General features: G+C 34.0%; 2 protein-coding genes and 2 long non-coding RNA genes across 5 annotated transcripts; 2 read left to right on the top strand and 2 right to left on the bottom strand.

The window, feature by feature from the left end:
• LOC109718508 (NAC domain-containing protein 21/22-like) lies at nt 3,425-6,816 on the bottom strand. The gene is made up of 3 exons (XM_020244761.1): nt 6,549-6,816; nt 5,008-5,321; nt 3,425-4,132 (listed from the first exon to the last, which is right to left on the bottom strand). The coding sequence occupies exons 1-3, from the start codon at nt 6,739-6,741 to the stop codon at nt 3,677-3,679; spliced, it is 963 nt and encodes a 320-aa protein (XP_020100350.1). The 5' UTR covers nt 6,742-6,816; the 3' UTR covers nt 3,425-3,676.
• On the top strand, nt 8,849-10,339 carry LOC109718778. Its single transcript, XR_002218516.1, has 2 exons — nt 8,849-9,251; nt 9,676-10,339. It is a non-coding gene; the product is annotated as an uncharacterized LOC109718778 (long non-coding RNA).
• On the bottom strand, nt 16,290-18,312 carry LOC109718030. 2 transcript variants are annotated; one of them, XR_002218346.1, is made up of 2 exons: nt 18,176-18,312; nt 16,290-16,606 (listed from the first exon to the last, which is right to left on the bottom strand). It is a non-coding gene; the product is annotated as an uncharacterized LOC109718030 (long non-coding RNA). The 2 variants fall into 2 exon arrangements; XR_002218347.1 differs by having other exon boundaries at nt 18,132-18,283.
• Nucleotides 20,415-23,840, top strand: LOC109718077. Its single transcript, XM_020244092.1, has 4 exons — nt 20,415-20,700; nt 21,598-21,762; nt 22,187-22,260; nt 23,457-23,840. Exons 1-3 carry the CDS (start codon nt 20,526-20,528, stop codon nt 22,231-22,233), a joined length of 387 nt encoding a protein of 128 aa, XP_020099681.1. The 5' UTR covers nt 20,415-20,525; the 3' UTR covers nt 22,234-22,260; nt 23,457-23,840.

Below are 23,896 nucleotides of genomic sequence, written 5' to 3'. Positions count from 1 at the left end.
GGGTATATAGGCAATTATCCCGAAAATATATGGGCAGTTCCTGTACTATCTCCGTATTGCGACTTTGTGCCTATACTTTTCACTTAACCACTGTAGTCTCTGAACTTGTATCTTACACTTTAATCACTAAGGGCGTGTTTGGATCCATGTAAAAGCAGTCCGAAAAAAAATTTTCAGAGTTTGGTTCTTTGTAAAAAAAATTTTTCGGAAATTTTTTTTTACGAAAACGCGGAAAACTCGCGTTTTCGTTTTCGGCTCCGACGAAGCGGAAAACGAAAAGCTGCAGTGAAAAACACGGGGCACACATGGCGCGGCTGATGTGCCTTTTGCACGCGGTCCACGAGGTGTGCTTCACCTCGTGGACCAAGAGAGAGAGAGAGCATTGAACCTAGCTCTCTCTCCCTTTTTAATTATAATATATATATATATATAGAGTCCGGCTACTATGCTATCGGTAGCACGGAGCGCTCCGTGCTACCAAGTTGTTTTCGATGATGCGGCTTCCANAATATATAATAATTTATTTTATAATATTAAATATATGTTATTATATATTATATTACATATTTATTATATAATATAATTTTTTATAAATATAAATTATAATAATTAAATATATTATGATAATTATTATATATTAATAATATATAATATATATAATTAGAGAAAATATATATAATAATTATAATATATTAGTAATATATATATTAAAAAATATATTAAATAGTTTTTCATTTATTTTTCTTTTCCTTTCAACCAAACAACTATCATGGAAAACTACTTTTTTTTTTTCCTACAAACCAAACATAAACGACGTAAAATTTTTTTCCACCGAAAATTTTTTTTCCATAGTTTTACGTGGAACCAAACACACCCTAAGTGATAAAAAAAAAAAAAAAAACCAAAAATCTGAATTTTATTGTAAAATACCTGATAACACTGTTCGAAGTAAATTCAAACAAGCTGAGTCATTGTTAGAGGTGCAGGGATGAAATCGTCATTTACAAAATAAAATGTCAAAGTTCAGGAAGTGTTTAAGTAAGAAGCTACAGTGACCCAGCCCCAAGTATAAATTGTTTAAGTTTCAATACTACAACATCACTTTTGAATACTGATTGTCCTATGCCTTTTTGTGAGATAAATGGTACAAGAAGTGGTTAGATATTAATATTTCCTGCATAAATGGCATGCATTATGTAATTATGAATGAACAAAATGTCACATGGTGTATTCATTTTAGTCCTTGAAGATCATGTGGTTATGGCATATGGCACATGGAAATGATATATTCATTTGTTATATTAGCTAGTTTTGGTGATTAGTCATGTTAAGATAAAGGATAATCAACTCACCCTATTCAACTTGCTAGGCCAAGTTGACAATACTAAAGAATTGGTAACTAGGACATGCTAAGTGTAGTTGTTGAATAATAATGTGCCCTAGTAGAAGAAGCACTTGTTAGGCATTTGAGAAACCGCTGTATGGAGCTTCTGCTGTGACAGCAAGCTGAAATAAACTTTTGGGTCCCAAAGAGCTAGCATGCTCCAATTTAAGGATTTTGGTGAAAAGTTGTTCATGCTTCTTTAAACAGCTCAACTATGAGACGCTCACAACATATGGACAACTTTTTTTTTTTTTTTGGAGAGATAGGTATGGCCTGCTACTCGCTTCGTATATTTCATTAGAAATAAACTTAGCTGAAAATGTGAATCAACTAGGATTCGAACTTGGAACCTCGGGTACCAACCTTCAAGCCCTTTAGCACTTGCGCTAGGGACGGTCGATAACATATCGACAACTTATGCATATCTGTTGTTGGGTTAATACACTAGAAAGTTTAATGCTCTCTTAGAAATAGAAATAAGAATCATTCAGGTTAGGTGTGGAGGCACCTTTTTGATAAGGAAGATGCAAATACCATTCATTACTTAGAAAGTGCATCCTTTGGAATTGTATTACATGGTTGGTTAGGTGATTAAATCTTTTATTGTAAGGATATATTAAGTACTCATAATTATAGATTCTAGTCTCTATTTGTAGGGCTTAAGTTTAGTCAAAAGTAGTTGAGCTGTTATTGGCTAAGCTTTCTAATATATATATATATATATATATATATATATATATAGAGAGAGAGAGAGAGAGAGAGAGAGAGAGAGAGAGAGAGAGATATAGGGTCCGGCTACTATACTATTATGAGTACGATCGCCCTCGTACTCATAAGTTGTTTTCGATGATAGAGCTTCCGAATCGACGATCCACACCGTTAAACGTTATTTACAGCATTTAAAACTTCTAAAAATCAAATTTTATAATTTTTCGATATCATTTACCTTACGATCAAGATGTCACAAATTTGACAATTTTTAATGGCCGGTATGGGATACTTGCTAGTTTAACGGTGTAAAATAATCGGAATTTGTTGAATTTTTGATAGAAAATTCTATTCACTACATAGATAAAGATCAATAACTCCGATCTTGAATTGAAGGATCCGATCATCCTTTTTTAGGACGTCGTTCGATTTTGACCGTTCATTTTATGCCCGCTTGATGGACTTTATTATGATTTCAAAAATTTACAAAATTTATTTTCTAGAAGTTTCAAATACTCTAGATCATTTTTAAAGGAGTGGATCGTCGATTCGGAAGCTCCATCATTGAAAACAACTTATGAGTACGAGAATTCCAATACTCATAATAATATAGTAGCCATGATATATATATATATATATATATATACATACTTGGGGAGGCCACAACTTGGTGTTTGGAGATGTGTTGCTTTCAAAAAAAGCTCTCTCTCATTACAAAGCAGGTAAGCTATGACAATGTTGTTATTTGGTTCAACATGTTAACCTAACTGCAGAGAGAGAGAGGTGGCCTTTTACATTAACTGACTAGTTTTATTAAACCGCGTAAGGATTAGAGTGACGCGGGTTTTAAGCGAACGAAAGCGACGTAGAACGAATCGGTTGTTTGGTTAATGATATAATCTAGGAGAGGAAGTAAACAAAAGTGGGGGGAGGGGGGAGATTAAATGATGAGGTTTAGTAGTTTAGGATGTACATATGCTGACTTTTGTGAATTGATAGCCTTGCTTATTAAAAGCACTTGACAAGGACTTCTTTTTAGATGAAATTAGCTCATGAAGCACAAGAAAAGTAAGTTATGAATAAATGGCGAAAATTCGACTAAAAGTAAATGAATCGGTGCGAGTCGACAAGTACCCTACCAAACATAGAATGAAATTGGTGTGAGTCGATATTGATCGATCGATCGATGGAGCTATAAGTGGTAGGTTTAGACCTAGTTATTAACTAGCTTGACCTTGGATGATCAAAGAGCTTCAAGTATGATTGTTTGTCCAATCACTTGCTAGAGAAAGAGTAGCTTAGTTTATTGTTCTACATTTAATGCACCAAACATAAAGGGAGAGGAAGATGTGATTTTGCATTTAATGATACATCCACACTCTCTTTAAAATGGTACTAATTCAAATCTCAATACCAAGCATACACTTTATAACTTAAACATGACCTTTCAAAGAAACCCTCTCTCTCTCTCTACCTTGGACTAAATATATACAAAGCTTACAAACCATTTCACTATGTTGTGTTGGTATAAGCTATATTTACAAGGCTAACAACATAACTTGTAATAGATACTCTCAATAACACTCAAAAAGAGTTCCACAAATGTGACAATCCATTCTCAGCTAAGTAGCTCTCAAACCCTCCTCCTTGATCCAAACCTTGAGGAAATTCTCTCTTTGGTGTGTTTTCCAACCTAGAGAATTGGCTTAGAACTGCCTTTATCGCCCTCTTATCGGAGGAACCGGAGTGTGGAAACCCTCCGCCCGTGTTGCTCGAGCCCTTCGCGGGGAAGCTGTTTTCGACCGTAGGCACGTAGGGGGCCGCGGGGGGGCCGGGAGCGGGGGCGGAGAAGCAGGGCACTTGCTCGTAGCCCTCGAGGCTCGGGGGGGCCGCGTGGTCGAAGGTGATGTAGTTGTCGACGAGGGGAGGGAGCGACGTCGAGCCGTCGTCTTCGTGCGAAGTCTCCGGCATCGACGGCCGGGAAATGGCTTCTCTACTCTTGAAGAACACTTTGCATAGGACCCAATCCTCCAGTATTTTCTTTTCAGGGAAACAAAAATGATGTAGAGAAGTTTAGATTAAGAATATATATACATAAATAAGCATTTGATGAGGGAGATTTTGTTGTGGGAGTTTTAAGATGAGAATTAGCTTAAGAATAAGTAGTTAAATCTTATTCTATTACCAGTTGTTCTCAATCTTTTTAAGGGTTTGTATCTATGGCAACCCAAAAAAAACACACAATTTTATCCTCTTGTAAATGATTGGAACACACATACATAAGAAAATGAGCATTTGAATCAACGATCAACACGGTTAAACTTGATCCATATTATTTAAACTTTGTAGATTTCAAATTTCACGATTCTACGATATCATTTGTCGGGTACTCAAATGATCTCATAATTGATAATTTTTAACGGCTAATATAGAGTAAATTTAAGAGTCTAACTCATATTTAATAATACCTATCGTCGTACAATCCCAAGTATTCTAACCTTTCTCTCTCTCTCTATATGTATATATAGCTGGAGTGAGAGTGATAGGAGAATAAATAAGAGATTTAAGTACAAAGGGAAAGTCAATAGAACTCAAGCTTTATTAATTCTCTACTCACTAAAACTTTTATATACTAACACATCATCAAGAGTTTGATTCAACCCAAAATCCACATGATCTTGGTTGATTTTGTCCAAAAGCACATGATAAAATTCTCTCTCTCTAGTTTAGATTATTCTCGATCGCCGCCGTACATTCTAGTTTATATCTTCGGCGAGAAAAAACCCACGCGAAATTTGTTCGGAACTGACCGTAAATTTGGAAGCTTTACGCTCCGCAGCAACAAACAACGGATACGGAATGTTTACTCATATTATTTTCTTTCCTCTCGCTGTTCGGAAAGGAGCGATACGTACCTGGTATGAGAATTTTGTTGTGTGATGATGATGATGATGATGTTGTTGTTGTTGTTGTTGTTGATGTTGTTGTTCTTCGCGGCGGAACTCGTGCATGACCCAGTCAGTCTTCTTGCCCTTGGGGGCTCGGCCCTCGTAGAAGACGAGGGTTTTCCGCATCCCGACGAGCACCCCCCGCCGGCAGACTGCCCGGTCCTTGCCGGTGGCCTTCCAGTAGCCCGACCGGGTCGCGCGGTTGGTCCGCTGGCCGGTCGCGTACTTGCGGTCGCGCAGGCTGAAGAAGTACCACTCCTTTAGCCCCACCCGTGCCATTTCTAAATCGAGAATTTTTTAGAAAAAAAAAATTATAAACAATTAGTAAGTAAATTATAAACAAAAACAAAAAGAAAATAATAAAAAAAAAAAGAACATGATAGGAGGAGTCTCCATTGTATTTCAACTATTTTTAAGCCATAGTTTTTCTTATTTACTATAAACTAATATTTAGTTTAATTTTTTTTAAAAAATCAACATTTGAATGAATATAAACTATATAAATGAACTAATAAGAGAGGTATTGTAGCTTTATATCCACAATATAATATATATATATATATATATATATATATATATATATATATATATATATATATATATTTATTTATTTATTTATTTATTTATTTATTTATATATATTAGAAACTCTAGTATATGTTTCAAATGATATATATATATATATATATATAGAGAGAGAGAGAGAGAGAGAGAGTAATATATTATTATTTATTGTCACTACATAAGGCTAAAGTGGTTTCTAACAAGGAATATTAATCAAAATATATTACATGAGGATACAAATTAGGCACAAAACAAACACCAAAAGAGGAAGAAATAAAAAGGGGGCAAAACTCTTGGTATGAGAATAATTTTTTTTTTTTTGGTTATAAAATGGAAAAAAAAAAAGGACGTGCGCATCGATCGATCATTCTCATAATAAATTTGGAAATAAAAAAAATACAATTAATCTTCTTTTTTTTTTTTATTGCTTAGAAAAGTATGAGAAATAAGAGCTTTAAAGTTTTGATGGGTATTTTTTCCTTTTGTCCTTTTTCCTAGAATATGACATTTTATTATGAAATGAAAAAAATAATAAAAGAGTAGGATTTTTAACAAATTAATTTTGAAATAGATTAATTAAGCCTAAAAAAAAAAAAAAAACTAATGCACTAGAATTAAACAGTTTAATTCCAAGAGACAATTTCTCCTCCCCTAGCTTAAAACAAGAAAAAACAAAAAAAAATTTACCAAAACCAATAAATGTAAATTAAACAATAAAAACTATATTAATAGCTACCAAAAAAAAAAATCACTACCTCTAAACATATATATATATGGTATGTGAGGGGAATAAACAAATATATCAATCATAGTTGTGTTGAATTAAGAGAAAATTGCGTGAACCATGCATGAATATCTTTAGTATTCTGTCAATAATAAAAATTGCTCTGATATTATTCAGTTATCTTAAAAAAAAAAAAAAGAAAAAGAAATATTCTCTCGTACCGGGGAGATCCCACGGCTCGCACTTGTTGAGGTCGACATCGACCATCATGTGGCCGCCGTAGAATCCGCCAACGCCATTGGTGCCCCCGCTCGCGACCTTCTTCACGAGGTAGTCGAGCACGAGCTCGTCGTCGCGCGGGTGGAACCGGAACCCCGGGGGCAGCCTTGCCTCCACCATGCTTATCATGCTCATCTCTAGAGAGAGAGAGAGAGTTTTAGAGAGAGAGAGATAGAGAATTTTAGAGAGAGAGTTGGAGAGTTTTAGAGAGAGAGAGAGAGAGAGAGAGAGAGAGAGAGTAAATATGGTTTTAGAAACAAATCAAGGGTGGGGGTATAAATAGAGAGCACAAGTCAACTACTTAGAGAGAGAGAGAGAGAGAGAGAGAGGGTGATGTGGGAGCATGGGATTGGAGGAGAAGTGTGTATTTTGTTGAGCAATAGTGACATGACACGTGGCTTATGATGTGGATAGATTTTTGTGGGGGCCCACCTGCTTAAACCCTTCTCTTTCTATTTTTTTTTCTTTTTTTTTGTAAATAAATTTTTGGGTGATTAATTGATGAATTAATGAGGAATTTCTTATAATCTAATAATGTTTAATTATTTTGTCCTATGAAATCCTTACATTTAAAAAAAAAAAAAAATTTGATTTTTGTTCTATTTTTTTTGTTTTCATAGATAAAGTTTATGCTTATAACCCTTGGAAGTATTAAAAAAGAAAGAAAATCTATGTATATGCTCATTTATTTAAATAAATAACATCACAAATAAGGAAGGATATATTTGTGTGCAAATGAAAAATGCATTTAAAAGCAGTTTAAATAAAAACAGAAAGAAATAATAATATTAAATAAATTGAGTGCAAATTAGCTAACTCTAACAAATCTCATGGGTGTTTTTTTGAGTCATTAATTATATAAATACATTGGAAAAGATAGTATGGGTGAAATGATTTTAAAATCCAAAGAACCCATGTAGAAAATTTAATGGATGAGTACACATATAAAAATAGAAGGGTTATTTGCATACATGTCTCTACAAACATAGTGAATTGCAGATATATTCCTGTAAAACAGAAACCCTATAAGTTGTCCCTACAAAAGTCCTAAATTATGCAGATATGTCCCTCCGGTTAACATCCGTTAGTGAACTGTTAACTTTTTAACAGCGAATTTGTAAATTGACATTTTTACCCTCACAAATATGTCTCTCCAAAAATATTCCTCTTCCCCCTTCTCTTTCTCTTCCTCTTCGGGCCGCCGGAGCGGACGGCAGCGACGGCGCGGGTAGGACTCGCCGGCGACGAAGAAGAGGGAAGAAAAAGAAAGATAGGAAGAAAAAGAGGGAAGAGGAAGAAAAAGAGGAAATGGGAGAGGGAGAGGGTTCGCCGTCGCCGTCGCCGGCGACGAAGAAGAGGGAAGAGGAAGAGGGAGAGGAAGAAGAAGGAGAAAGAGGAGGAGGAAGAGGAAGAGGGAGAGGGTCCGCCGCCGCCGCCGCATCTCCCTCGCCAGCGACGAAGAAGAAGGAAGAGAAGAGGAGGAAGAGGAAGAATGGTAGAACCGTAAATTCACATTATAATTAACCATGGTTAAGTATCTTAACCATGGTTAACAAAAATTTTCTAACAGACTCTAACAACAGGGATATATCTGCATAACTTGTGATTTTTGCAGGAACAACTTATGAAGTTTTCGTTTTGCAGGAATATACCTGCAATTCACTATGTTTGCAGGAACGTGTATGCAAATAACCCAAAATAGAATTATAAGTTGATCTTGTGTTCTTTTGTCTAGTTTAAGCAATTTAACAAATACAAAAAGTTCAAAACTATTAAACTTTGGTGTAAAAAAAAAAATAAATAAACTTTTGAACTCTAAAAGCAAAAGCTTCGAACTGAAACTTTTGCTTATACGGCAAAGCAATATGGAGAACGGAGGCCTTCAACCTAGTAAATCATTTTAGATGATAGGTATTCTGAATCAATTATCGGAACCGTTAAAGTTGATCTAGAGTATTTAAAGCGTTTAGAAACTAAATTTTAAAAATCGTTATCAAGCCCATCGAAAAGTCAAAAAATAAACGGTCAAAAATGAATAACCTTGTAAAAACAGATGTTACTCTTTCTTAATTCATGATCGAAATTCTCAAACGTTATCTACATAGTACGAAAAATTTTCTATCAGAAAATTCAAGCAGTTTGAATTGTTCTACATTGTTAAACAAGCAAACGGCTCATGTAGTCCTTCAAAAATTGTTGATTTTGTGATTATTCGATCACTACGTAAATATTTTTTAAAATTTATAAAATTTAGATTCTAAATACTTCAAATATTTTAAATCAATTTTAACGAATCCGATCACCGATTCAGAATTCCTATAATTTAAAACGATTTACTAGGACGAAAGCCTCCGTTTTTCTAAAAAAACATAGTAGCTGGACTCCAACAATACTATTAAAAAAGAATATGTCGTTTTATCGAAGCAGCTCTAATCGAACAGCACTAACTACGGAGGAACAGCTTTGACATGGACAGAGTATTAGCATTGGGGCACAATAATAAGTGGTCCACCAATCCCATCACCCCACATGGCACCGGTATGGCGCCGGCCACATGTCGCGACGTCCGCCGTCTGATGGAGATCAAAGGGCTACAAAGAGGCCTTGTGTAGGGCCAATCATATGAGCTTCTCAATTTGCCAAAGGTGACAAATCTCATTAGAGGACAAAGCATGGTGTCTTTTCTGCATATTCCATTAATTGTGTGATGTTATGCTTGCCCATTCTATGCCTCTAGGTTTTCTCCTATCTTTCTATTGAGGAGTGGGTTTTAAGAACAGCTACTAGACCCCTAATGTAGTAATGTAGCGACAAAAAATATTATTTTTATACTGCAGAAGGTCTAAAAATTTTTAAAAAATTTTTACTCTTTGTTTCACTATTGCAAATCTGTTGTTATATCTGTTACCAGAGCAAAAAATTAGAAGCACTTCATACTTCAATCGGTAAGGTCGAATAGTTTGCTCGACCCGAAAGCACAGACAGAAAAGTACAGAAGTGGAGTCAATCAGGCTTCAGAACTAGAGTTCCTCGCTTTACGAGTCTGAAAGCTTGCCTTATATGAAACAGGAAAAATTATGAACTTTTGATCTGCTGAACATCTGGCTATTGCTGGCTTCAAGCACAGGCAGAAAAGCACAGAAGTGGAGTCAAACAGGCTCTAGAACTAGGGTTTCTCGCTTTACGAGTCTGCGAGCTTGCCTTATGTGAAACAGCAAAAATTCTGAACTTTTGATCTGTCGAACATCTGGCTAGTGCTTCCGAAGCCAATTGCCAATAGATAAATAGAGTGGTAAAGGTTTTTTTGAAGTAGACATTGACTCCTTGAATTCTTTTACACTGTAGAGTGCTCTAGAGATTCCCCACCCTCTACAGCACAACTCTCCATCACCCCCTCCTTTCCAATTGATAGCTATGATATTGTCATCAAGGTAAAGAGGACAAGTAGGCTTGTTATTATCCAAACAAGGACTTTGTTATATTTTTCTTTTTCTTTTTTTTTTTTCCTTCCTTTTTCTTGTACTCGTTTGTTTTTTTGTCTTAGCTACTCTAGCTAGTGCAATATGAGGAAATATGTGTGTGTGTGTGTTTTTTTCTTTCCTCTATCTTTGGTCAATAATTTGAGGGCCACTTTAAGAGCCTGTTCGACTTAGCTTCTGCTTCAAGGTATAAACTATAATCACTTTTTGTAGAATATTTGACAGATAAAAAGTTCTGAAACTGTCTGCTTCTACGATTAATATGTGTATTTTTTTTTTCCCTATCTTTGGTCAATAATTTGAGGGCCACTCTAAGAGCTTGCTCGACTTAGCTTCTGCTTTGAGGTATAAACTATAATCACTTTTTGTAGAATATTTGACAAATAGAAAGTTCTGAAATTGTCTGCTTCTTCTACTGTAGAAAGCTTTAATTGAAAAATATAAGGCTATGAATCAATTCTTACTATAAGTCAAGCTAGGGTTTGTGTTAGAAGAGAAAAGTTTTGGGAACAAAAAAAAATTAAAAATCTTTAAGTTCTTCCATTTATAATTTTATGTAAATAGTACTTTTGCAGAAGCTTTAGACAGATCAAGCTATAAGCTAGCGACTTTCATGTGTAGTTATAAAGAACAATAATAATAATAAAGGCTAAAATAATTTTTTGACTGGAAAAATATTTTCCGTACTTTTAATTCATAGAAAAAAATATAGTTTTCTTAAAAAAGATTTTTTTTTTCTAAATTTCACACAAAAGTTGTGTTTTCGTTTTCCCAACTTGTTTTTATACGCAAATAAAAAACTGCAAAAAAGAATATTTTTGTATGAAAATAAAAGTTTTTAGAAAATAAGTTTTTACCCTTGGGCTTGATGAAATGAAATGAATTAAAAAAAAAAAGGTAATTGCTTATATAATCTTGAAAAGTTTTCGATTTTCTGATTTACCCCCTCTTAAGGCTAATGTTGAAAATATTCTTTTTACGGTCCAACCTATTTCAAAAATACAGTTAAATTCTGTTAATGAACTATTAGCAATAGCTATTATTTTTATGAAGTTACTATTTTGCCCTTTCCAATATACCCTTCTGCTATCATCAATTTTTTTTATTTGTCCTTAAGTTAAGGGTACAAAAAGTATTTTAATTTTTTATCTTTTCAAATATACTCTTATACTATCACCAACATTTCTTATTTGCCTTTAAATTAACAAAAAAAAAACTTTTAATTCTTTTTAACTCTGGTAAATATTTAATTTATGTTTAAGTCGAGTTAACTTAACAGACGATATCTGCAGAGATATTTTGGAATAACGGAGGAACATATGAAGGGTATATTGAAAAGAAAAAAGAATAGAAATAAATAAGATATTTTCAAAATTGTGAGAGATATATTGGCAATTATCCCTAAAAAAAAAGAAAAAAAGAAAAAAGTGAAATGAAATGAAACGAAATAAAATAAAATTTTACAAAAAAAAAAAAGAAAAAAGAAAAAAAAAAGATCAAGTTAGGCTGATGACCTAGGTCATTTATTGGCAGTCTGCTGAATCAGTCTAGGATTAAGATTTGTGTTTAGCAGCAGTTCATGACATAATCATTTAAGCGGGCTGGGACCCACCGTAATCGTCATCGCCGCACGGGTAATTTATTTTACAAAAATATAAAAAAAATTATAAAAAATTAAAAAATAAATAAAAACTGCAAATATGCATAAAAAATGATGAATGGAATTTATGGGATTAGTCAATGTAAGCAAGTTGAGAGGCTATTATTATCATTATTATTATTATTATTATTATTGTGCAAAGTAATAGATTAGGGGGCTAGTGTGGAGAAGCTACTTAATTTAAATTTTAAAAAAAGTACAAGAGTGGGAATTAAAAAGTTCAAAAAAAAAGGGGGGCTTTTTTGCATATATACCACTCTACAACTCATTATTTGCAAGGAGGCCTTTCTAAGCAGGTAAGATTCTGATAGTTAAAGGGGTGTGCATGCAAATGTGCACTTTAGAAAGTGAAAAAGCTAAATTGGGGGCCCTTGTGAGGCCCACATGAGTTCATAAATTTGAAAAATTTTGGTATCAAAATGTTTTGTTTGAACTTGGACCAAAATTTAAATCTTTTTTTAAAAAAAAAAAAACTCTTGTCAACAAAGCCCAATATTCTATTAGGACTGTTTCAGTAGAAATATTCGAAGAAGCACAACAGAGCGGAAGTAAATGTTCTGCGAAGATCAGTTCATTTCAACTTTTTGTCACAGCAAAAGCTCTAAACACCCAGACCAAATTAGCAGAAAGATTTACCAAATAAGCAGTATTTCAAACATGAAACTCAAAAACTCAACATCATTTGTTAACACCCCAATGAGAATAGAACAATTGGCCCATTAAAAGACAAAAAATAATTATAAAACCCCCCAATAATTAACATCATAAAGTGGGGATCCAAAAAGCCCCAGGAGGAGGGAAGAGTCAAAATAATTAGATTAGAACTTTTAAAAGTGGACATAAACAATATTTGTCTTTTTCAATACCCACCTACTGATTTGAGAGTTTGTGTATGTATATAAATATATATATACATTAAAAAATGTATATATTATTATATAATTTATTTGGATAACATTCCTTTGTAGGCCCTTGTTTCCATTTGAAGTGGGCAGGCTGAATGTGGTTACTACTTATTTGCCCTAGATGTCAGTTTCAAAAAAAATAAAAATAAAAAAAGATGCTTCAATTTTTTTTTTTCTTTTGGTTCATCATTGAAGTGCTTTTTGATATTTCTTAGCTTTAAGGTTAAAAGTAAGAGTTTTGAATTAAAGCTTAGAAGATCATTTTGTTTTCATACCCTAGTCAGAAGCTTTAGGGTGATGTTTACCTCTTTGGCCTTGTTATAGGCGCAGTGTTATTCGATAAATCACTATTAGTATAAGCACGACGGGGTAAGAACCAAAACTTCAAATAAAAGCTCATATTAACTTCACACAACAACAAAAGATCTTTATAAGAGATAACTGCAGCCGAAAGCAAAAGCAGAAGCTACGCCAAACAGACGGACACTATGAATGTAACTCTTGCTTCTTAAGTAGAAAAGTTGTTAAAGCCCTAGCAAACATGCACTAGTCTAAGATGAAAGATTTGATGTACATGCAATCACAAAATAACAACAACAATAACAACAACAACAACAACAGTAAGCAATGTATGATTATTCTAATAAGTGGTATGCTTAATTACATGTGTGACAAAGTTGATCAATCATTTATTATTTGCTCTTATTGGTTACCACCAAGTGGTGGTTGTTTAAGCCAATTTGGTTGCAAGTGGAAGAGTAGAAGACTTTTTATAGACCATGACTCCACATTGAAAAGAAACAAACCATTCATAATATCATAGCAATAATTGTGAATTCTTCTTTTCATAGTACCCGAGGTCCCCATATCGAAATCGACAAAGCAGGTAGCAAGCCGCCTTTCTCTCAAAACTAATAATAATAATAATAATAATTGCGGATTCTTTGCAATTCGGTGTGCAGAATTTTTTCTGCGCATTAGTTGATCCAACCATTCATCCAAATATTTCTTGATGATCTTTACTATACCCGACGAGTACAATAGTCAAAAAGATTCGATGGTTGAGATGGACTGGCTGATCCCACCGTTAATCTGAAATGCGGTGATGATCTCCACCATTGCCGACAATAAAAATGATCAAAGGATTCAGCAATTGAGATGCATCCTACTTTTGAATGGACAACAGGACCAACTGGTACACGTGAGGATCCTACTTTTGAATGGACAATGAGACCAACTGGTGCATGTGAGAAAAGAATCCGTAGAAAATTCACACCAACAAATTTGTAGTTGTTGGTCCTTGAACTTTTGACAAATTGTAACTTTGCCCTAAAGGTTTACCAGAAAAGATCAATTCCTTTTCCCTTTTTTTAAATTTTCAAAGTTTATCATCCCTTGGTTCATTTTTCATTCTATAGTACTGGACCTTTTTTCAACCCCTCTAAAAACAACATATATGTATATATAAATGAGCAACAGATCAAAAAAGGTGCTCAGCAAATCTTAGAATCTTCAACAATCAATGTTAATGTCAACTCTTTGTTTCCTGATCTATTTACTGAGACAAAAACAGTAGAAAATATAGTAAAAAAATAAGATCAACAAACACATTTAGACAAAATCCCGGAACTCTTTTGAGTTTGATTGATAGAAGACAAATTTCTCAAATTTTATATATTTTTTCTCAAATTACTAGCACCCGAGGCAACGGATTTTGTCGATGATTTCGTACAACTTCTCAGATAAATTATAATTTCGGAATTTTTATTATGACTTCTACAAGTCAGAACATGAGACAGGAACACCATCACAAGTTGCGCATTTCAATTATATGAAGCATCACATCTCTGCATTTGTTAATTAGCAATGGAGAATAAATCAACATAAGATCGATTATCTTAATTATGAGATGACCTAATCTTATAACTTATTCAAAAATTCCAAATTATTTAAAAAAAAAATGTTCTCCTCGTAACTAGCTTGTGTTTTGTTTGTAGTTGCACCTATCGTAACGCATACTCCAGATCATATCTAAGTTGATAAAGTTATATTAATTCGTCAGTTAATTCATTCTGATTCTCAGAGCCCACTTGACACAAATTTTGAAAATAAAGGTGTAATTTGAAGCTTAGCTTTTCTAGAGGATATCCAAAAAAAAAAAAAAAAAAAAAAAAAAAAAAAGCATAAAAACAGACTTACTATACTCAAGAAAACAGCTTCTTTTAACAGCACTTCTGCTGCAGCTCCTATTACACAATCACACAATCACACAACTAAGTGGACCCTTAAGTTGCTTATACATTAAGTTAAAGCATGTATTCCTAATCTTTTCTCTGCCCATTGTACGTGAGAACTGCTGGATTAAGAGAACTATTTGTGGCATCTTTAAAACTATGTTAAGTGTTCACATTTTTGTATTATATATGTCGCTTTCATTGGCCAATTACTATCTTTGATAATAAACAAAACTAACAGATATTGTGAGATTATTATCTAAAAGGTGCCAAAACCAATTTGCTTGTTCTCTTCACATTTGGATCCTATGGTTCATAAAAGATAACAAATAGCTCTCATATACTAAATTGTTTTTGAACAATATAATGTGATGTTCATTGTATTGTTTTTATATTTCAATGTCATGTTTGTATGTTTATATACATGTTGTTAAATTTTTCTTGCATGTATATCCCCCTAAATATACAAAATTACGGAAAACACCCTTGCAAAGTTGGTACTTACCACCAATATACCCCTACAAATTTTGCTTATTTACTTGCATGCCGCGACAGATTATCTATGCGGTAGAATTTTTTGCACTAATGCCCTTGGTTTAGTGCATAGATAAGCATCCATGCAAATAAGTAAGATTTTCAGAAGTACACATGAAAGTACCAATTTTACAGAGTTATATAAGCGAAAAAGAAGGGGGAAAAACCGTCGTTGGGTATATTTAATTATTTACTATATTTATATTTAATTCTATTTCAGTTGTTTAAGTAGCTTAAATTTAAATGGGTCATTTTGTGTCTAAGCATGGCCCAGTAAAGGCCCAATATGGAAACCACACACTTCGGCCCAATTTCACTTTAATCTAATTAGCCCAAGAAGGCCCAGTTCCTGTTTGAGGTAGGATAAGTTTAATTCTAAAGTTCCCCCCCTCATACAAAAATATAATCGTCAAAGTAGCATCCTTAAAATCAAAAAATTTAAATAAAAAAAAAAAAAGCAAACTAACTCCGAAACGATTGCTTTTATTGAAACAAGTTGGTGACGTTTCTGGGAATGCGGTAAACTAATCACCACATTCAGTAACTCGCTAACTACGATACACCTCTGAAGGGTACCTTGGGGTTCCAGAATCAAGTCCTGGACGAGGCAATATATCTTCAGGGGGAGTGTACGCCTACAAGCCTATAGACTTTTGTGTCTAATCAGAGAGAGAGAGAGAGAGAGACTAACTACAACACACCAAATTTTGATTTCTATGGTTTTATTATTATTATTATCATCATTAACACTGATAATGCGCATTAACAAAGAGGACTATAGTGGAAAACTTGGATAAGTATAAGATGTAGAGCACTTCAAATTAAAAGTAGAGGACTAAAAGTTAAAATCATCAAAGAATTCAAATGCAAATTTTATCCACAAAAAACCAGAGAACGAACACAAACTAAAAACTTCCACCTAATAGGAGAATCAAAGACGAATTCAAACACAAAGTGTGCAATTTAAGATAAAAGGAACTGAATCCAAATTATAAGCGCCACAGCAACATAACTTAAGTCAACAAAGCAAAAGGAGATCAACACATACCAAGCAAAATGACTAACTTCTAAGAACAGCAAAACAAAGCAGTAGATGGAGGGATAGAGAAGAATGCCTTCAAACTACTTCGATCTCTGCCTCATCTTTCGGCGCTTCCGCTTCAGTCTCCTCATCCGCTTCTTCTTCCACTGAAACCAGAATTGGACATAGAATACAAATAATGGTTGGAATCATAGAAAAGCAGATAACAGATTGAATAAGCTTATGGAATCCGATAAGCTTTTTACTGAATGACATTTTAATACAAGTAACATGACTAATACGTTTATGAGAGAATATGAAGTGTAAAAGTTGGCACTCACTATGCAAAGAAGATACTTTCGATATAGCGGCACAAAGAAATTTCTTTTAGCAAAATAACCAAATAGCATATACTGAATTATATTGATTAAGAAAACAGTTAAATTGGACATAGGTATAATGACAATTGAACTAATACACGACCGGTGACAAGAAAAGATCATGCGGTAAAGCCATGTTAGGGTTGAAACACCAAATGCTACAACAAGAATTAGATAAAGAAATCCCAGGTTACTCTCGCAACAAAAAATTGATCAAATTGTATCAAGCTCTTATTTAGTATCTATGAAGATTAATCTTTCGCGAGGTGCAACCCACTATTCCCAAAATGACGAGGATGATCAATTAGGTTTTAAAACAACACGCCATAACGATCAAGCTAGAAAATGCTCCATCGAAGAGTTCCAAGGCCTCATAGCAAGGGGTTTGCCAGTTAACCCTAGCAGCAACATTCTAAAAGGACTATTGTGTGAAGCTATTCAAAAAAGCACTAATAGTTTTTCAACTTAAACATTCCTCGGTAAATTCTCTGCTACAATATAAGCAGAAGTTCCATATTGGACCTTTTTGTTTGCTTTTGGAGCCCAAAGAGCTGATTACAGATTCACACCATTGCAAAAGCTCTAAACATTTTGCCAGAATGACTACAAAGGCAAAAGCTCAAATTTGAAACTTCTGCTTTCGATTAACGAAAGGTCGTTCCAAATTCTGACACAACAAATGCTAAAAACTCAACTTCTACATGATTTGCATATTGAATCATGTTGGTTAGCCACGAAGGCATCCCAATAGTCTCATATTGAATAAAAAGAGATCACGCTTTTGATACACAAGAACTAAGCACTCTACTACTAATAACTTAGGCTTAAGCATTTCGTGCCAATGGTTTTGGCCAAATAAGCTGCTAGTACTAGCAGGCTCAGTCATTACACCCTGTATCTTTGTTAAAAAGCCGAAGACACAGAGGAAAATCGTTTCTTTTCTTTTATTATCACACAAAACCTGTAAATATATCGATTTCAAGCAATCCATTAGAGGAATTTGAATTCTTAGCCCAAAAAAAGGGAAAATAAGAAATCATTACATTTACATAGCAATTGATAATAATGATAATAAGTGTCTCAATAGATTCTACCATCAAGTCTACATATTTTCCTATTCATGCTACAGTTAGATCAAGTATAAACCATTTTCAAAGCAAATTAAATCAAAATAACCCTGAATTTACACTGAGAGAACCTAAATCGCTGCATAAACGATCACATTGTTGCCAAAAGTTTTTTTTCTAAGAGAAATCCACGAAAAACGGAGGAGAGTTTGGGGGAGATCGATGCACGCGATCGTAAAACGAACCAATTGAGAGGGTTTTGAGAGGTTGGGGACGATCAAAATCTCACCTTGGCCCTCATCTCGCTCCCCCTAAATCGCTTTCTCCCCCTTTCTGTGACGCTCTCGCGCGCTTGTTTCTAGGGTTAGGGTTTTGTTGATCCAAAAAAGCTTTTTTTTTTAAAAAAAAAATTATTGCGAAGCGAAACCCTAGGGGCAGTTTGGTAATTTAAGAGGTAGATCTACGAGATGATTTTTTTTATTAAATAAAATTAAAAAACTGATTTAGCCGGATAATCCCATTATTAGCATAATTAACCCTTTTTTTTAATGAATTTTAGTTTTTTTCTCACCTCTATTATTTACGTATCTAGTGACCCCAAAAAAAAGAAAAAAAAAATCTTCTCTAACTAGAAGTGTCAACGAACCAAACACGAGCGAGCTAGGGCCAATCAAGCCAAACACGACCTGGCTCGTTAAAATATCGAGCCGAAAAATTCAACTCGTGTTCGGCTCGTTTATTGCAAACACGAGCTGGCTCATGAGCTAGCCAACGAATAATAAATTAAATAAATTAGATTGTATATATAAGTATAAAAATAAATTTATAAAATCTTACAATTAATTTTGATCTAATGTGAAACTTTACATACAAATAAGTCTATTATAATTGAGTTAGATTTTATAATTTTTGCATAAAAATAAAATAATAAAATATTATATAAAATATATATATATATATATATATATATATATATATATATATATATAACTATTTTTTTTATATATATAAATATATAAATATAAAATATATGTATTCGAGCTGTTATCGAGTCGAACACGCACAAGCTGATAATCCCAGCTCGTGTTTAGCTCATTTATTAAACGAACTAAAAGATTCAACTCATGTTCAGCTCATTTACTGAACGAGCGATTCAATCTCGAGCTCATTTCGAGTCGAATATAAGCTGACTCGCAAACAGTGGGCTGGATTGCCACCCCTATCTCTAACAACAATAATAATAAACTAACTAAGATAATTTAAACTTTATTTTATTTTAAAATATAAATTTATGAAAAATTGAGGTATAGATAATTTAAATTTTATTTTGCTTTAAAAATATAAATAAATTACAACACAAAAATGGAGGTATTTTGAAATACCTCTTTCTTCTTCTTTTCTCTCTTCCTCCTTTTGTACCAACCAATCCTTGAACCTGTGACTTGTTGTTTGTTGAACATTGCACAAACCAACAAAGAGCACAATGGTTGGTGATAACAAAAGCTTTGAAATTATATATGTATGTCTTGTTAATTTATTAAATTTTTATATATGTTAGAGCAGGTGATTTGGACCCAACGAGTTGTTAATGTTAGTATAATAAATTATTATATTTAGCATTAGAGTTAATTCGCTAGTCGAAAGTGTAAGATGAATCTCATATCGCCTTACAATCTTAAATTAAATGGAGAGAGTTTATAATATTCAGATAGTTATACATTTGATTTTTGTTTTTTTAAAATACTATTAGAAGTATAAGAAACATGTAATCTTAATAATAGTGACTGAAATTAAGCATTTTAGACCAGTGATTTAGTTCTAAAAAAATTATTAGTGTTCAGCGGGTTAAACATTTACAATATAAAACTAATTCTAAACTGTTCACACATAATAGTAAAATAATAGTGCCAGAAGAAAAATTAGGTGCTTTTTAATGTTTAGAAATTAAAGTTTTGAAACCTACATCGAACCGACGGGTCAGCCTAGTCGAATCGGGATTCAACGCCAAAATGGTTTGATTCAAACCATAAAATCAGACCGGCTTAAAACCTATTTTAACCTGTTCAGATCAATGGTTCAATAAATAAACCAGTGAATAAATCTGATTTTACAATTGCTAGCGGAATTTTTTTTTTAAATATATTTTTAATTATATAAAAGATAATAATATAAATATCTTGTATGAAAAATTAAATATTTATAATGTCATGCTAATGTTATTAAATCACTGATTGAACCAATGACGTGTGACCCAATAATATTTTTGCGCGTAATNTGAATCACTGATTGAACGAATGACGTGTAACCCAATAATATTTTTGCGCGTAATATTGTGACAAAAAAAAAAAAAATTAAGCACTATAAAAATTATTATTATTACTATTACTACTTTGTTAAGTGGCGAGGTGTGTCCCTTGGGCGGTGCACGGATGAAATGGCGAACCGGGTCCACGCAATATATAACACAGCATACGTATACAACTATACAAGGGGAAAAGACCCGACGAAATGAGTGGCTATGATTAAGAAGAGAGAAACTGGACGGCTACGATTACGATCCGGTCCCTCTTCGATTCGATCTCCCTCTCTCTCTTTCTCTCTCATCATCGCGATCTCTCTCTCTCTCTCTACCCCGCGCGATGAACGACGGAGATCTCCCGCCCGCATCCGCCGCCGGAGAAGCGGCGGCGGAGGCGGTCGGGAGGGCGATCGCGGCGGCGCTCGGCGGCGTGATGCGGGAGTTCGACGCCCGAGCCGAGGGCGCCGCGCAGAGCCAGGGCGAGCTCGCCCTCTCCCTCGATCGCCTCACGGGAGGTCTCTCTCTCTCTCTCTCTCTCTCTCTCTCTCTCTCTCTCAATTCGATTTTGGGGTTGGATCGAATTAGGGTTTCAAAGGGGAGGGCTTGCAATCTGATAATTTTTAGTTAATTTGTTCAAATTTCTAGATGGGAGAGGAAATTCTCAATTAGGATATAATAATTGAAGTCAAAATCAGATTTTTATGCTATATATATCGCAATTTCTGACTTAAACTTTGATATTCAACATTTATAGAATATTGGGGTTGAATCGAAATAGGGTTTCGTGTTTTGTTCAGTGTGGTTTGGAGCTGATACTCTTTGGTGATCTGTAATGTGAATTCTAGGGGAATTTTAACTAATGTCAGCGAGGAAATCAATTTTTGGTTTTTTATTTGATTTGCAAAGATATTCTGAAACTTGCAAAAAAGAATATATCTACCAATTTTATTATTATTCGAAACTGAATTTGAAGCAGTAACATCAAGTGGAGGTTTTCTTGTTTGTTCAGCCACAAAAGCAAAAGGGTGTTAGCATCTCTTCTAGATCTTCCTGCTACAGCAGGAAGCAAAAATGAGCTTTTGCTTCGAGCTTTAACATGAAGCTACTCTGGCGCTTTTTCACGAAATGCCGTTACCGCTTCTTTACACAACTCTACTCAAACAGCATCTCTGCATATGTTTAACCAAACGGGCGTCAAGTCCTATTGGCTTTTGCAGAGCATTCTAACATTTTAAGTCGATAGCTTTCTTATTGAGTATGTTTGTGTAATGCTTCGCCTACGCTTGCATCATACGCCATTTATTTCTCATGTCATGAAAGCGTCAACGTAAAGCAACTGCATTCTCGGTTCTGCGAATTTGGGATTTGTGTCTATATGTTCGCGGTTGTTAACGATTTAGCATTTCATGCAGAGCTAGACAAACTATTGGAAGACGCGCCATCGCCATTCGTCATGCAACACGCGGCCAAGATCTCCTCTATTCGTAAGAGAGTTGCGGCTCTTAATTTGCTCTTGAGGTCGGTACAAAGACGCATAGATAACATCGACCGGATCCTCTCTACAGGCATACAAAGTGGTATTTCCTTTGGCAATTTCTACATATATGTCCCTGCAAAATCATCTATTTACATACATAATCCATCTTATTTTCATTACATATGTACCCTTTAAAATCTGATTTTTCATATATACCCTTGCAGTTTTCAAGAAAATTACCCATTTCTAGCTTGTGAATCATCCGATTCGGGAAGTAGTTGTTTTTGTATAGGAAATTTTTTTCAATTCAAAGAGGGGTGCTTTTGTATGTTTAAAGTTATATGTGTAAGGAATTTGGTTTTCGAAGGCATATATGAAAATTCAGATTCTTCAGAGACATATACACAGAGATAATTTGAAGGGCTGTGTATGTGAATATCTTTTTCTTTTCAATCTTTCCACTCTTTCTTAAGCACGATATTTCAAGTACTTTTCACTGAGCGAGACCTCATAATTATTTGCAGATACTAGACCACCTGAAACAGTGGAAACATCGACATTGACTTTGTAATTTAGGTCTTCACTTTCTTTTTAAAAGGTATGTTCGCATGAAGCATGCATTTTATAATCATTATTTATCGTATTTGAAATCCTCATGTTCGCTACCGCTATAAGAAGAGCATTGACGATACATTATTTTTCTTTCCCTAGAAAAAAAAAATCTTAATATTTGCTTAGTTGACAATGTTGTTAAATTTTCTTCTTCGCCCGCTTCTTTGCAGGAACCATAGTTTTAGTTTGGATACTGTCCTTCGATAAAGAGTGATTACATGGTTGTTTCTTATGAGATCTCTACATAGAGGCCTTTGAAAGTATTCGAAGGCCTCTATGCTTGTGAGTTGTTTTCAATAATGGGACGTCTAATTCGACGATCGGTTCTGTTAGACATGATCTATACTATTAGAATTATTTAGAAATCAAATTTCATAATTTTTTTGACTTCGTTTGTCAAGTGAACGAGTAGTCTCAAAATAAACGGTTGAAAATAAAAATCGCACAAAAAGTGATAAAAAACTCAATTTTCGAATGAAAGTTTTGATCCTGCTTTTGCTGTTAAGTAGAATTTTCTATTAAAGTTTTATGTAATTTGAATTGTTCTACACCGTTGAATTTACAAACATACCACATCGGATATTAAAATAGTCAATTTTGAAACCATTTGATCACTTGGTAAACGATGTCGAAAAATTTTGAAATTTGGTTTTTAAATAGTTCTAATGGCGTAGATCATGTCTGACGGAGTCGATCGTCGAATCGGATGTTCTATCATCGAAAACAACTTACAAGCACGGAGGCCTCCGTATTTTCGAAAGCGTAGGAGACGTACTTTCTATATATATATCGATTTGCTCTCTACCGCTGACAAATTGAAGGAAAATGTTAATGTTTCTAAATCCGGGGGATTATTTGTAGGATTTGATTATCAAAAGGGGATAAAGTGCAAATGTGATATATCTTGTGGGGGTTTCTGCAATTTAGCCATCAAACATGTAGGATAATATTTGATGATGATATTTTACATGGATTAGATCATTAGAGAAATAATAGCAGTAGCCTACATTGGCAGTTAAAAAAAAAAAGAGACTTTAGCAATTGTTTATTACAATAGCTAATGCTTTTTATAGTTGCTATTACCGGATTAATCGTTCCTGCATTCAAACATAGATTAAAAAAAAACCATTTGACCGGATAATTATATCTGAAATGCCTAACATTTTGCGTACAAAATCACAGGTTTTTTCCGGAAGGGATCGACTGATCGAGTTCAATGCTTGAGGGAGATTCAGTTGATTTTTATGTTTGAGATGTGAGATGAGGCTTAGGTCTATCCTTCGAAAGAAGGCGGTGGGGAATTGCAGTTTTAGGCTTGTGCAATTACATCCCAGAAGAATCTCTACTTGTACTCAAAATAGATAAAAATTGTGATGTTGTCATCATGCTCCATTATTTTTTCTTTTTTCACTGTATTTAGAGAGAACAATTTTTTTTATTTCCCTTGGAAATTTTTTGATTTATACTGAAGTAAGTATAGCAACAGTTTGAACCATTTGTACTTGTATTCAGATTGAAGCTGGAATAGATCAAATAGTGTCACAGTTTTGAGTTTGAATGTTTCAACTTATTCCTCTGTTCTTTCACTTCACCAATATGTTGTTTGTGGATCTCTTCTCAAT

This window comes from Ananas comosus, linkage group 12, assembly GCF_001540865.1.
Source record: "Ananas comosus cultivar F153 linkage group 12, ASM154086v1, whole genome shotgun sequence".
NCBI lineage: Eukaryota > Viridiplantae > Streptophyta > Magnoliopsida > Poales > Bromeliaceae > Ananas > Ananas comosus.
This window is presented reverse-complemented; position numbering and strand designations above follow the sequence as displayed.